This window comes from Trachurus japonicus, chromosome 22 (assembly GCF_045865225.1).
Source record: "Trachurus japonicus isolate A0001 chromosome 22, Traja_1.0".
In the NCBI taxonomy this organism is placed as follows: Eukaryota; Metazoa; Chordata; class Actinopteri; order Carangiformes; family Carangidae; genus Trachurus; species Trachurus japonicus.
In genome coordinates, this window is record NC_140928.1 from 17,249,537 (window position 1) to 17,265,749 (window position 16,213).

General features: G+C 46.9%; 1 protein-coding gene across 1 annotated transcript in view; it reads right to left on the reverse strand.

Annotated features, from left to right (window-relative positions):
• kif26ab (kinesin family member 26Ab) overlaps positions 1-16,213 on the reverse strand; it is a 67,162-nt gene that overhangs the window by 31,340 nt on the left and 19,609 nt on the right. Inside the window, exons 3-4 of the mRNA XM_085768096.1 lie at positions 8,333-8,812; positions 3,143-3,363 (exon numbers count right to left, since the gene is read on the reverse strand). Of these exons, the coding sequence (XP_085624222.1) occupies positions 3,143-3,363; positions 8,333-8,812 (701 nt within the window). The remainder of the gene's footprint in view (positions 1-3,142; positions 3,364-8,332; positions 8,813-16,213) is intronic.

Sequence of the window (16,213 nt, forward strand, 5' to 3'; positions counted from 1 at the left end):
GATAATGTCTCACGCTGCTGTGCTGAAATAAGCACACAGAGCAAAGTAGACCGCAAACTGAGCAGTCGGCTCGGCTCAGCAGCGTGCGCTGAAAAATCCCACGGGCCCCGGTGGGTAATAAACACACCGTCACAATCAGCAGGTGTTAATGGAACGGAGAGATGGGTAGAGGGATCTGAGAGGCGGCAGTTAGCCACACCGCCGAGCCCCCGCTGTGAGCTCTGCCTGGCTTCATTACACAATGCTGTGTCAATACACTAATCATATGCTCTGTCACAAGGCAATCAGTGCTTAACGTGGGAGTCAGCTGAACACATGGCTCTAAATTCATTACCCCCCCACCCCCAAGTCATATACCGATGTACACATACACATAATGATATGCACGCATGCACACCCACACACGCACCCTCCGGTCAAAGTTTGACCTTTGACTCTTCCTGTCTCCTTGCGACTGTATAGTCACTCTAATTACCGTCGGGTCACCATGGACCTCGGGGTCATCTGTGTTTCAGGCTAGTTTGCACAAGACAGGAAGCAGGATGAGAGAAAAATGCTTTAAATGATACACTCATTGTGTAATCACAGATTCTCTAAAAACAGAATTTGTTTGGATGAATTAATGGCCGCCGCTTTTAAATCAATAATTCACTCCCTGTTAATATGTGTTTAAACAACACTCTGTCGGATGAGGCACCAAAGTGTTGAATACATTTACTTAATATTGCGAATTTGGAGTAATTTGTTGCTTTTACCACTAAGTAACTAAAACAATCTGTATGTTCAGGTGTTTTCGCATGACATCATTAGCCTTTGAAAATAATTAAGTGATTTAAATGCACAATTAAGTGGTTCAGGGTCACAAATAATTAATCTGAGGGGACACATTACCGTCTTGCACGGCAAAAATGTGAGTTCTACCTTCTGGGGTCCTTGGTTAAGCAACACAGGACATTTCGACATTTCTGCTAAAATGATTTTTCAACTCAGTACCCATCTTAAATGAAACAAATTAAATGCTTTTTTTAAAACAAAAATCACAGCTGAATGGTTGACTTATTTTTCCAATGAAAAATTAAACAATGAACGGTTTTAGTTCATCACACTCGCTTTTTCCTTTCAGCAGCGAACTAGCTACAGCGGCTAGGCTCAAGCTAATTGCGTTCTAATTAAAATTTCATCTCTGAGTGGAACAGTGTTAGTGAATGTCAGACAAGTGTCTAAGGAGCCTTCTCCACTCCATTGGGGTAGAAACGGCTGTTTGGTTATTCCGTTCCTACATCCTGAGCTCTCAGGATTTCCACATGCATCCCACTAATTGTATCTTTCGAGAACAAAACAGAATACTAATCAGATAAGAGTTTTCAATCAAGCCTAAAACATGAAGGACGCTAATTTCATCACTTGCTTTTTTTTTTTTTTTTTCCAAGCAGAGCGGTACCAGAGCAGAGAGAAAACAAAACTCTGTTGATTGATTCAGTTCTGTTTGATTTGGGGAGAGGGCGGGAGGGGGTTACATTTCAATCAGCAGTGATCCACAAAAAACAAAATGAAACATCAATGTGAGAAAAATGATGATGATGATGATGAGGTGGAGGATGATGATGATGTTGATGATGATGATATTCCTGTTGCAGCTGCAGAGGGTCAGGAAGTGGGTGTGCTTCAAATCAAGCACAGTGCATCTCCAACACCCTTTCTCTCCGAGTGTGAGATGTGATGCCATGTGAGGCCGGACCGTCATCATCATTGTGTTTCTCTGGGCCAAGTAAAACACCACATTCTTGGCAGCCAATTATCTTTAGGATGAAATGAAAGGTGGAACCCTTCGCTGTACTTCCACCTATACCCCGCCCCGCTCTGCCCCACCAGGACCTGCTGCAAGGGAAAAAACAAGACCACCACCTCCCTCTTTTTCCCTGCTTTTAGCCCACCCTGGCCGGCTAGACGTGGCTCTTTAAGCGACTCTTTTTGAGTTCAGGTCCAAAGAAAACATAAGAACCAATAAATCAGTGTCAGGAATTAACCCTGTCTAGCAAAGGGCCACACCTTGGTGTTATTCAAACCCACTGCTCTTGGAAAGGAAAGCGAGATACAAAGGAAGTTGCATATTTAGTGGAATGTCCCCTTTGCCAAAGGAGAGGTCTCATGGTCCCACTTATACACTGTGACCCTATGAAAGCTGGCAAGACACACTCCATTTGGGGGTGCTTGGAGAAAACCTAAGCTCCACACCAATCCCCCACGGGCTTCCTGTCACACTCCACAAGTCCCTTCACCTCCCGTGGTGCAGAGCTTCAATAGCCCCATGCATCATTCTTAGCCACCTTCCCTTTCGCCAACATTCATTATGACATAGCACTCCTCGGAGAGCAGAGGCAGGGAGCGCATTGCACTGACCAGCCTGCCTGGGAATCTATCAATGACAATACAGCACACTGCAGCAGCCATCCACCCGCCTGGAGAGGGTGAAGTATTCTCCGGGGCAACACCAACAGCAGAGCCAAGCGGTGCTGAAAAAAGCCTCCCTGAGCCTGAGATACACTGGGGCCAAATGGTTTCACTGAATTACAAAATAAGAGCCCTGCACTGCAGCTGCAGATACAGCTATGCAGCCGGAGAAGCTGTTTTAATTTGAAGAAGCAAAACAAAGATGGAAAAATAACTAAACATGAAATACCTCAGGACAATACTCAGCTTTAACCCAAGCCCCTGCGTGAGACACTCCCTCTTCATATCGAATTATGTAATTCTATTATCCATTCATGGGCACTGGTGCCTGTAACTAAAGGTTCATTTAGTCCCATGATGGTGCGTATCCCTAGGCATGCTATAATTCAAGCATGGCAAGAACAACATCTCCATGGAATGGGTGCCCCACATGGATGTTAACACCGTGAACCATGACCTTCAGCAGACATTTGAAGGCGAGTCTGTGCACATCTTGTCTCAAGCTCTCTTCACGTACTGTACACCTACACACACCGAAGCCTGGATTCATGCAGGTGTGTATGCACAACCGGCAAAAAACACTAAACACTTCATTTAACACCACAACAACTGGGTGTAATCTCTCTACGCTCTGACAGGCTCAAATGTGGTGTGATTTGACAGGAGGAGAGGAGGAGGGGGAGGTGCTTACCTAATGAAGAAGGAGGCCGCCGCGGACGAGGAAGGAGAGGGGGAGGTGGAGGTACTGGTGACGGGCACGGGGAGTCCTGGTTGGCTGGAGCTCCTCAGTCGGCAGGGCGTCAGGGTGCTGCCGCTGCTGCTGCTGGTGGTGGTGGTGGTGGTGGTCATGGTGGTGATCGGGGCCTCTGAGGGTGTGACACCTCTGTCTGCATCCCCCATCAAACCCTGAGTCTGTTGACACACAGATACAGAGATAAGACCACAGCCAACACTTACAGGTTTTATCACTCCTGTCCACCTTCCTTCCACTCCATTTGCTTCCCCCTCTGCCACAGATGGACGGGCAGCTGCTGCAGCCAGCTCTGGTTAGCGGGAGTCAGCAGTATCCACAGCAGAGAGCTCCCCACAGAACGGCAAAAGGATGCTGCACCATTCATTGATTCTGGCAACACTCTCGAGGTTGCTCTAGTTATAGCCTACTGTAATTAAGTGATAACCCACATTTAATTAGTAATTAAATCACCAGCGATTTACTTCACTCTGCTCTCGATTATATCTGTAAGTCCACGGCTAATTTGGCACTTTATGCAGCAGGAGTGAGGAACGTGTCATCCTGCAGCTTGAGTCAGACTATCTAAAAGGGGCTTTCAAAGGGAATAAACAATCCAGCATCGTGTGCACGGAGAGATTTGTCACAGCTTAAATGTTTATGAGGTACCTGAATTGTGCTCGCATATGCACACTCTGCTCCGGAAGCTTGATTATTGAACAGGAATAAAATGTGGTGCTTTGTTTGGGTTTTGCTAATTAATTAGTTCTGTTAACTAATGACTAAAGCTGTACATCTACACTGAGATATGTCACACAGTGTTGCAGCATCCCTAATCAGTTATGTATATATAGGAGGGAAAAGCATGTGAGTCAAGTCTATGTATAGAAAGCTAGAGATGCATATTACAAACAAATGGAGGCCGGCGTTCATACACTGAACCTTCCCGTCCTCTGTTGATGTTAAAAGTTGAAATAAATAGTGGTGAAGCTATAGCTGGGCATGGGAAATCAAGGTTACGCCTGCAGTGGGTTAGTTGTTGCTTATTGGGCAACACACAGGGTGCAGAGAGCTAATTATACAAGGCAAAAGCCAACTTCAGCTGGAGTCACCACACTGACAAAAGGTTAATCCCCACCGGAGCCGCTAGTTTATCCTGCAGGACAATGATCAATAGCAGCTGACAAGAACCGGTTCTGTGGGTTCTCAACATCGGAAATTAAATAAATAAAGGCCAGAGTTTTCCTAAAAACATTTATAACGCTGACACATGAACATTGTGCAATCAGCAACGACCTTGAGTTGAGCACACACAGTGCTGCAGCCTCAGTGCCATTTGACTTGTGTAATATATGTATTATAAATACAGTTCAGGCCCTCTGCATATTTACCACCCCAGTGTTTGCCCTAGATTCATGTTTGGCAACTAAAATAACATCCTTTACAATTTTTTTTATAAAGTGTCTGGCCTTCCCCTATCTGCCATTTGTCAGAACTGGATGACAGCTGTACTATTTATATGCCAGGCCTGACATGTGAACGCTATACATCAGGATGTGAGGGCATACTTACATTCTGACATTCACATGAGAGGCTTAGCTATTGCTCTGCAGAGCGCCGCCGTTGTTAGCCGTACAAGCAGGCTGCTATATCAATGCACCAGTGCATTGTCTTCTCCAAGAAAAGCTCCACTGACCATTTGTCAAACCGTGGACCTGCAGCGCAAGTGCAGGTCATGAATTCCCATTTCTTCCCTCTGAGCTTGTTAGAAGCGTTAAGCATCAACATTCTTGCTTTGGAGGTCTGGTTTTGCTCTCTTGAGACTTCATCTTGGAGGCTAAGTTCGATATCAAGCTGCGGTGTGTGAAGTTATGATTCAAGAAGAACACCATGGAAAAACTGGCTGCAAACTGAAATGAGCCAAAGACAGATCCTCATGCAGCAGCCGGAGCGGAAAGCCTCACACCATGCTGGTGTGGGTGACAGGTTAGGAACTTGGCACATTCCAGGGAAGTAGACCCATTACACTCTGGCATGGAAGACTAGAGCACTTCACACGCAGCCGTACAGGAAGCTGATGTGTATAGCTCATCAAATCCGTCACTGATTGAGCTAATGCTGTGTCGGTTTTTAAAATCAAGTGGCAGTGAATTTTCAGCAGCACACAGCGCCGGGACAGCTGGTCACGGCTGGGGTGGCCTGTGGGCTCCTAAAGGAAAATCTACAGACATATAGGTGCACAAACGCACACACTTGAGCTCATCACAGCGCCTATCAAAGAGTATTCCCCTTGGTATTAAGACTGGGGACTTAAGCCCCTCGGCCAAGCTGCTCCCTGCAGCCTTGGACCTGGACTGGCCCTGATTCTGGCTGAACAGTACAATCTATCCCCCGGTCAGGTAATTAGACAGTGTCAGTGGAGCCATGTGTGCTAGGCCGTTTGCACTGAGAGTCAGTAATGAGCTGGCCTTCCACCCTTTAACCCCCAGCCCGCCCTGATCCCTTAGCCTTGGTTCGCCACTGGAAAGAAAAGACAGAAAATAGAAAGGGAGGGAGACAGCGCGAGACAGATCTGAACATAATGGACAGAGTGCAGGGAGGAGTGGAGAGAAAAGAGATCGTCCTTCCAGTGAGGTCTGAAGTGAGCCGAGAAGGCCAGCATCCTATCAGCTGACCATCTTCCCCCCACGGGCCACCAGGATCCCCCAGTGACCCTTGATCCCAGCGGTCAACAGACGATTACTGCCGAGGTGAAATAGGCCCTGTGTTAATCTGCCTGTCAGGCTTGGCTGGACTCTGTAACTAACAGAGACCAACTGAGGTGAGGACAGACTTCTAACCACACTGGAGTCCTACCATGAGAGAAAAGGACGAACATACGCAGCAACTCAACAATATGCCTTTATGTCCGGCTCTTTCAACGGAAAACATTCATTATTTTTAAGCAAATGCCAGGACATAATTGCACAACAGATTTAATTGTTTCCCAATTTGGCATGTGTGGACATTGTCCTTCCCTTTCCTTCCTGTATTGTTTTCTTCTCTTGTCGTCGTAGCTTTCTGTGGCTCATTGCCATGCGGGCCCAGCTGCACCACGGCGGCAGCGGCCAAGATCATCCTGCTGGGCTTCTCACTGGTGGCACAGAAGCAGCGGCCTGGTAGCAGGCAGCTAGCAGGCCAATAACGGAAACTCTCATAGGTTAAGAGCACTTGGTCTTTGTAGATTAGCGCACATGTGGTTCTGGATTTTATGGCGCAAAGGGAGAATTGCAAATTTGGTTCAATCAATTTCTCATTTTGAATAGTTGCACAACACTGCTGGTACAGTATTTTTCTGGATTACTTAAAGTCCTTGAAGGATTAAATTCAATCAGAGCACCAGGAAATACTTATCACAGTTGGGTTTTTGCATCAGATTCTAGACGTGCATCGGACGGTCTAGGAAAGTGCCTTTATGTGCCTTTTGCTCAATTCAAGGCAACTTCACTCATATGAAACAGTGTCAGCTAATTACAAAGAGGGAGTTAGATAGTTTCAATTCCAATGACCACAAACATCATTCCAGATGTTCACCAGCCTTTTCCCAAGTGGGAGATTCAAGGTGCCCTATAATGGACTGTGTGTGGGAGCGCCCCAGGCTCCCGGGTTGACACACTGAAGGATTTCTATTTTACACACGCAGCAGAGTCCAGAGCTTCTTTGTCTGAACAACTCTGCGTGTTTTTTCCCTACAAAGAAACCAAGAGGGAATCATGAATTAAAACTGGTGCCTTTCAGCGCAGTGTTTAACTCCCAACCCTCGAGAGCTGGTGCGGGTTTTTTGTCATTCTGAAGGATCTGGCTTTAATGAAAGAAACAAGCTCGAGAAAATAACACACATTTCTGCTGTGTTTCGTGACTTCATGTCCTGAGGGGACATTTTTCTCTGTCCGAGGAGGGCGCCAACCTCAGCTATGTGGCATTGAGCAACTCATCCAAGCTCCAAGGGCCACTAATTGCTTTTAGACACATAGATGGAGAACACAAGTCAGCCGCTCCCTTCTGTGCCAGGCCGTTTGATTTGGCCTGGATTGCGTACATGCAGTTAAAAGCTTTTGATGGCCTCCCATAAACCATCTCTACAGGCACTTGTTGACATTAAAGGGAGGAGAGAAAATCTGTCTTCAATTTTCAGAGCAGAAAGGAAGGACCAGCACTGCCAAGACCCATGACAGGCTGCAGTTATCCACACAGTTGGAAAAGAAATGGCAAAATTCACATCTTATAAATCTGATGGGAAATATTAAACCGAAAAAGACTGGACGACGTAAGCGCATGCTGTTTGGTCCGTACACGCAGTCTACCTGGTGTAGAATGTCACAGATGTTTGTCAATCAGGTCTGAGACCAGCTGTTCCCGTCAGCGCAGGAGGAGACACATCAGTAACGATGACACCTTTAACATCAGCAGCCAGACGTACAATCACTGTCAGACTGTCAGACACGTTGAGCGCTCACTGCTGGGCTTTACATTACTAATGAAAAACCGCACAAACGAGCAACTGAATAATGAAACATCATAAACAGGGTACAGCACGACTAATGATTAATGATGCAGCATGACTAATCATTAGCTCTCATGACACCGAGGGTTAAAAAAACCCAGGACCTTTCTAAGTCTCTGAGACATCAAACAAAGCGCAGGCTAATGCTTATCCAACATGAGAGAGGAGTTATGGTGACGCTGTGGGGTGGTCATTTCAAATGCCCTTGAGGAGGAGGTCAGCAGATTAGTGTTGCGATGACCTCTGGCCTCAGATCAGTCAGGCTCCTTGACTACTGAGGAATGAGAGGTCAGCAGCGCTCCTGCAGAGTTCTGACTCACAAATTCTCTGCAGAGCTTCATCTTTTTCTAAAGTCTGAAATGTAACAGTTGTAGTGACAAGACTTGACCTGACGAGCAGTGCAGCATGAGAAGAAAAAAAAAGGGGGGCTGGTATGCAAATGTTTTGAATTAATATATGTTGATTCGATTCAAAGAGAAGTCATGTAGGCAAAGTTTTGTTCCTGCAGGAATTTAAGCTCGTTATATTATGCACTATTTTAAAAGGAAATCGTCCCTAAATGCATGAAATGTAAAACAAAAGTGAAAATGAGCACATTAAAGATTTACCGGTCGAGGCTGAGGGATGAAGTTATTGACTCTAGAGATACTCCACATGCCCTCGAGGTACTGCTGGGCCTGGATGGTGACAGAGTTCAGGGATCCGGTGAGCTGCCCTCCCGCCACCGTCACCTGGACGCTGGTCTTCGGCCCTGCGGGGAGCGAGGGGCTCTGGGACCAGCCCGGCACCCGATGTCGCTCCCCCAGGGGCAGGACATTGTGGGTGACGGTTTGGCCTTTGCCCGGCTGTTTCGCATGGACACTCGAGGACGACAGGGTGAATCTGGAAGAAGGCTGCGGTAAGAAGGACGTAGTGGGCAGGGCCGGCATGTCGGAGCCGAAGGTGAGGACGGGAGCATGGAGCGTCTGCAGCGCCTCCTGCCTCAGCTGGTGCAGAGGCGTCGAGCAAACTTGGCAACAGCTGACGCCCGCTTCGTGGCTCCCAGGGGTTTGGAGCTGCTCAAAGAGGAACGTTGCATATCCAGGGTCCTGCAGAGAGAGGAGCACACACACACAAAAGAGAAGCTTTAACTTCATGCACAATATACCCCCAACACACACACTCAATATGTAACAAGTTCATCTGAAGTATATCTCACTATCTGTTCTTTTTCAAAGGATTTCCTGTGTGTTGTTCAAATTATCCATGTGCGTCAGTGGTCTGCAACCAGTGTGGTCCCCCGCTGCCCTCTGGGACCCTCACTCCCTGCCTTAACCACTTCCCTTTTAGGAACGGTTGTTTGTTTAGACTGAGATGCTTCGCCTGCATGCAACTTAAGACTGCTGATCAGGTTCACCGGGCGTGTGCTCACTTCACAGTGTCTGCTGGGGAAGGAAAGCTCGGCGGGATTTAGTGAAAGATCCCACAGAGGCATTCTTCACCAAACATAACAAGTGGAACGCGTCACCAAGAAAATGTCAGCTTGTGGTTGCTTTTAGACATGTTGTCCAGTGGAGTTGTGTCCTTCTATTTCGTCCGTGAAAGGGCTCCCCAGCGTGTCCATCTCTGCTTGGGAGGAACGACAAAAGAAAGCAACAGCTGAGGGGACTCTAGTGCTCAAAGCTATACAATTTACATATGATAAGTGTCCCAGCATGAAAACATATGATGAGCCACCAAATGTGAAAATAACTACCTCCTCCTGGCAGCCGCAGGCTCACACAGCTATAGTGAACTATTCAAATCCTGAGTGAGGGTGGAGAATAACTTTCTATGTTTTAGGGAAACAAACAAACACACACTGTCACACACACACACACACACACACACACAAAGGACAGTCTCTTAAGAGGCATAAAGGGGCACAAGGCCTCTGCCCAGTGGAGTCGTGGCCCAAGACAGGAGCCCACAGCCCATACATAAATGTTTATGAGGCCTTTGCTCCATGGAAGCTCGGAGGTGATCAGGAGGAGTGAAGCAGCGGGGAAACAACAATCCACTGCACTAATGCAGTGCCACTTAATGCAGTGAACCCGATAGATCCAGAGACTGTGGAAGAGGCAGGTCTAGAGACTCTAAATCTCCTCCTCGTGAAAGCAGCTCAATACGCTGACTTTTCTCTGCACACACCAGCAGCATTAATAGTACCATCTTACAACCTTCCTACAAGCTGACAGAAAATGATGCACAGTTATTGTCTAACTCTGTGCATAAATTTCCCTCCCTTGCTCTCAAAAGTGGATGGGATGCGGTAGCTGCTGTATCACACTCAATGTACCCTGAGGGATGAGCATCATCTCCATATCATCACTGTGCTTAAAGGACAATCATGCACTGGACTGTAACTGACCTGGTGTTAACTAAGTGGTTGTGGTTAATGATTTATGGCCATTTTCTTTACACGTGGTCAGGAACAGGCAGGACGCAGGCGCTACTAAGAACTCAGACTCAGAATATAGAAAATCTCATCCATCTGAGAGACCTCTGATGGTAGATCAAGTGAATGTTGATGCTGGAGTGGACTGTATATCCACATGGGGAAGGGATTTCAATGTAAGCAGCTTATAATGGAAATGTGATAGAGCTATGATGGAGCTTTAAAGAACGATATCTAATGCAGCTCGATCCTGACACATGAATGGTCTCCAGACTTGTGCGTACGCAGGATGTTTTATACACAAGACCGGACAGTTTGCGGTGAAATGAGATGAAACAGTCTATGACAAATTGGAGTGAAATGTGAAACAGATCTGGCTCATATTTTCTGCATACTGTCTGGTCTGGCTTCATGTGCAAAGCTTCCCAGACAGGAAATTGAAGTCAAGTCATAACCAGTCATCTCCGCCCTTGTGTCACCCCTCACCCTTTACCCTCTGACCACCTCCTGTCCTACCCACCTCGAGGCAACTGGTTGATGGAAGAAATCAATTCCCCTCTCTTTCTCGCTCTCTCCATGCATTGTTAGGTGTTGATTTAGGGGAGCTAATAAAAAGACACACAAAGCTGAGCCCATCTGCTATTCAGTTAGGATTCTGGAGGTTAGAGAGTGTGGGCTTCTCCTGTAAAGCTGTCTATAAGCTTTATGCCCACTGGAGTGAATAAAGGGTCATGGCCACCAGGCTTATGAAGATGATGGAGCTCATGATGTGGATGGCGACGATGTTGAAGGGGAATGATGCGGGTATGATGAAATTGAAGGTCCATAAGAGGGAGAGAAGAGATGGCGAAAGAGGACATGGAGATTGGGAGATATTTCACAAGTCGTTCGGGGAGTGTAGGCTTGGATATAGAAATAGATCAATTTGACGCGGAGCTGCCTGCTGAGAAGTCACCATGCAGTTACAAGCTTAAACACTTTCCTCTTATGCTTGTATGACCACATCCAAGCTAACTGCTTGAGAGCTTGTGCATAAGCATAAAGTGGGAAACACGAAAGGCACAATGCAATGAGTGCATCCAGCCGCAAAGCCATATTGTTTCCTTTATTGTCCATATGATCTATTACTGACAGGTGCAAGTGGGTGTGAAGAGTAGCAGCGCTTCAGAGAAGTATGTAATGCACGGCATCAACACAGTCCGCACGTTCAAAGCATTCCCGTCGGCGGGGAGGCGTGGGGCTACTTCAGGGCTGTGACTGCTCAGCCATTGTTCTGTACAAGTGGGAGATGGTTTAGGTTTTCAAACCCGAGGTCTATCCATCCACAGGCAGGGATAAGAGGACAGAGAGAGACGGAGAGGTGGGAGGAGGTAGGCCGGGGTTGTGGCCCTTGCCTGGAGGCTTGTGGGTGGTTGTGTTGGTTTACTGCCTGTCAGCGCTGATCTTTATTAAACTCTGGGGACAAATGTAGTCAGATGTTATGCCCTTATTATGGAAAGGAGGTGTACACAGCCAGCACGCTGGGGAGAAAAAAGCCCTGCCTGTGGAATGAGCCCTTCACAGCCCTTAGAGACCCAAGTTTGTCTTTGTCCCTCACACTAACTGTGATGAAAACCAGGGCAGCAGCAGGAGAGAGAGAGACAGAGAGAGAGAGAGAGAGAGAGAGAGAGAGCCACCCGGCTAATGACTGTCTGTTTGGGTTGATGGAGAGTGTCATCGCAGACAGCCCATGCCCACAGGCTGATGGAAACAGCCGTAACCACTTATGGATGAGGGGACAGGGGAGAGAGATGTGCATTATTTCTCTCTCCCTCCTCCTTTGGGCGCGAACAGAACCGGAGCAAAGTCGCACTTTAGATTCTTTCCCCAAATCACACCTGATTTACCTCCTCTCGTCCACACGGCTTCTCTCTCTGAAGCGGACAAAGCGAAAGCGCCATCTGACTATTTCCGCGTTCGGCTTCTGATGTGGCGCAGATAGAGAAAGCTGACTCAAATCAAGGGAAGGTCATAGTGATTTGAAATGCATGAGGCCCCTCGCTAGCAGGGGGACTTTTAGGCACGCTCCATTGAAAGTAAAATACTCTGGGAAAGCCATATATTTGGAGCCTAACTGATATTTTCCCAGACATAAAAGCTCGCCCATGACTTGCTACGGCAGTGACAGTGAGAGAAATGAAGCAAAGCTCTATCGATGTGCATCCGTGATGAGATAAAATAAAGTGAAAACTTCTGACACACTGTAGCCTGCAGCTTGTCAGCTCATATCTGTCTGCTCCTGCCAGCGCTCTGTGGCAATCTGCCCACCGTGATTTATTTTCTTATTTCTAACATCAGTCATTGTGCAATCTGCCCAGACTGAGTGCAGAGCGTTGTAGCAATAAGTCCTCGCCGGCTATTCCTCGTTCCTCTCTGTTAATGCTAACTGTCCACTAAACGGAAACGCAAGCAAACACAGCTGAACTTCTGAAAGTTGACTTTGAGATTAATTTGCTAAGTCAGTCTTCCTTTCCTTCCTTCCCCTTCCAGGTTTCTGTTTTATTATTCCACCAGCATGGAAACATTCCTCCAAATGAGTCAGTTCAACACCACGCTGTTTTATATCTGTCCTCACTAAACTTTGTTCTCACCAGCACCAGTCCTGTTTACACATTACCATTCTTGAGTACTTCCTATGACTGCATTTCTTGTAAAAAATCAAGACCACACAGCAGCTGCCAAATCTAATGCCTTTCCAACTCCTTTCAACTGACTTTCCCTTCCTCTGCTTCCGAGACCATCTCTGTTTACTTGGCCTGAGACAGTGTTGACCCTCGCCACACACCGTCTCCACAAGTCTCAAAGGGATTGGCCCCCCAATAAACCGCAGGAGCCCAGTCCAGATCCCAGGGTGAGGACGAGAGCTTCCAGCAGGCCTGCTTTCCCACAGGTAGCCCGGCTTCGCTCTGACAGCCAAGTCGGAGAAAAACGAGCACAGCTGCTGGCCTTGCCCCGGGTGAGCGCAGGGCATTAAGGCAGATTACATTCCCAGGATAAAAGCAACACATCCAGCGGTGTAATCCCTCTCTGCCCCCTGCTCCTTCTCAACTACCGCCACCACCTCCACCTCTTTGACCCGCTCTCTCCGAGCCCAGCCGAGTCGACTCAGATCCCCTGAAGGAAGCGGGGAGCCGGAAGGCCTGCACCTCTGATTAGATATCAGGTAGAGCTTTTAGTGCCGCAGCAGATCTCGTGCACAGACCATTAAATTTAACCACTGCCTGCTCGGAGGCAGAGAAGACAATGACTCAGGATGTCACACTAGCATGCTATTTAACTCTGTGGGAACGCTTTTCATGGAACACAAAATGGGGACGGCTCGCCAAATCACATCAAACAGATGTTTGCCCCCATCTGCTGACTTGACAGGATTAAACAAACCTGTAATAAGACTTTCCCCCCACAAACAAAGCAACAGTATCTGCAGCAACACAAGCAACACTGTCATTACCTAGCTGATGGTACTGCCTCCACAGAAGCAAATTCATTCATGCCCCATGGCTGCGGAATAAACTCTGGATGCTTAATTTTTCTGTCAAAATTTGAGGTTTTTTTTAGTTTTTATTATTGGAGTGCAGCGAGATTCCAGCAAACAGCAAAAAAACGTGTTTGCTACATCTCATGTGAAATTTGAGGCTGAGTTTAGACTCTTATCCCGCCATCTGAGGAGAAGCTTTAGTGAGAGATACGCTTGCAAAAATCAATTCTTTGCCTGCGCTGCTGTCTCACCGCTCTGACCCTCCTGTGAGTTTGTGTATTTTAAACTCACCAACCTCTGTAAATTGCAAAGCAAACCTGATGGTTGAACGGAGGCAAAACACTAACAAACAGCACTGAATTATCAATGTTATGTCTCCCCAACTTCTACTGCGGAAAAAATTATTTGCAATATTACATTTTTCCCAGAAGAGATAACACGACATTACCCGAAATTCAACCATCTTTAAGACAAACTGCTTACTTGCAATGTCAACAGCACATTTCAGTGAACAAACTTCCCTTTATCTTGATCAAACAGACGATTACCTTGTTTAAAGGAGCGCATCAGATGTTTGCATCAGTATTCCCTTGAATGAGCGGCCAAGTCACTCTGCGACACGCATCTGCTCACCAGGAGCTCACAGAGACAGATGTCGGTCTGTCTGCCCTGTGTGATTTAGCCCTTTCCTCCCTTTAACTGTCAGTGAACTGCTGACAGAAAATGCAAATAGGCTTTACCTCTTAGTGACATTTCCAACACATGATAGCACCACCTGTCCAGAATATCACCGCCACGCATCCTCTGATGAACGATTACAGGGTCCAGCAAACACAGTCTGCAGCAGGGAAATACTCTCAAATACAGTCGTGACCTTTTTTCCGTGATAAGATCTGCTGTGACATATCTGTGTTTTGGGTTTCTGAGCTCTGTGATACAGCTGGTTTTTACGCCACACTTCAGCTGACAGCTTCTCTTGTCATCCATAAAAACAGATGTCACTGTCCATCAAAAATAAAATGGCCATAGATCCTGCTGACCCTCAGGTTAAACATAGATAGAGTCAGTTGTAATCACTCATGAGTCTTTGCCAAACCACCCTGAAACCATTAATGACCTCATATAATGATGTGTCACCGCTCCATATGGTCGACCCATCTATCAGTGTGTGAGCGCTGTTAGCTGCTCTCCCTGCAGGACGACTGACACTCACTCACACATACATGTTTGTAGAAAAATGTGATTACATAAAAAGGTCCACTAAGCCAGGCTTAGAGCGATAAATGGGTGAAACACTTGTATGTTTGTATGTGTGTGTGTGTGTGTGTGTGTGTGACTGTCTCTTTACACCACACCCATCCATCACTCCCGTCTTTCGCCACTTGGCCAGTTAATTACCTTTTCCTGTTCACTCACGCACATAAAGAAAACAAGCCCCTTTCAGTCTGTTTGGACAGACTTCATTCTCCCTCAACCCCCTTTCCAACTTCTCCTTCACCCTCTCTCTCTCTCTCTCTCTCTCATCCTCTCTGTCTCTCTCCCTCCCTCTCTCCTCTGTCGACTGAGGCTGCCATCGCCGTCTCAGCCCCAGATCTATCAAGCTTTCATCGGCTTTGGCCGTGGGGTCAGGGTGTTGGGAGGTCCAGCCAGGACTCGCCAGTGGAAGAGTGAGAGACTTTAACAAGACAGCTTCATTAGTCATGTGGTGGTGAACGATCAGTGCTTCAGCTCAATAGGAGGCTGATTTGAGAGATAAAACAAACCACACAGAGAGAGCAAACTAAGCCGCCTCTCCAAAGTTTTCTCATTAGTGAAACAAAAGTAATGCTCAGCTGCATAGATAAACTAGAGGGATGAAACTATGTTTTCTCCTCTTCAAATATTTTCCACTTCCCTGCCCATGGCTGCTGTGGAGCAAGTCGGGCAGCAGCACGGCTGCTTGCTCTGCTGTCCTCACTGGGGACGCGATGGATTGTGTTTATGTACACTTGCGCCAGCAATTGTGCACTTCTAATTAGAATGGCTGATTTTTGGCTGCAAGAGGCTCTCGGGGTAGTTCCTCTTTTTCTCCCAACTAGGCCGGGTTGTGGAAGCGAACCAAAATGAGTACATAATGAAAAATTCAACAGGCAAGCTGGGAAGGCAGGAGCCAGGTGTTGCTGTAAACTGCAGGTGAAAGCAAGGACAGAAGGAGGCAGGGAGAGGTGGGGTGAGGGAAGGAGGGCTGAAGAGCAGTGAAGAGGATTAAAAAATCACCTGACACACTCTCAGAGCACACAGCTAACAGACAGATGTTTGTCTTTCCTTTGCTTTTTTACACATTTATATCAGTAACTCCTTTCTAAGCTGAAACCTTGTATTTGTGACCAGAATTAAAACAGTAACTCTATTCCATGCATTTGCAAGTCCTCATTAATGTGCAGTGTGAAACTGAAACATTATTCGGTCCTCCCAACTCTCCACTGGAGCCCATTGAGAGATCTATTTCTGTCCAAGAGCCCACTCTAAAACACTCACTGCAGAATAGCGAATCCTGATACAATAGTTCCGTCCAAC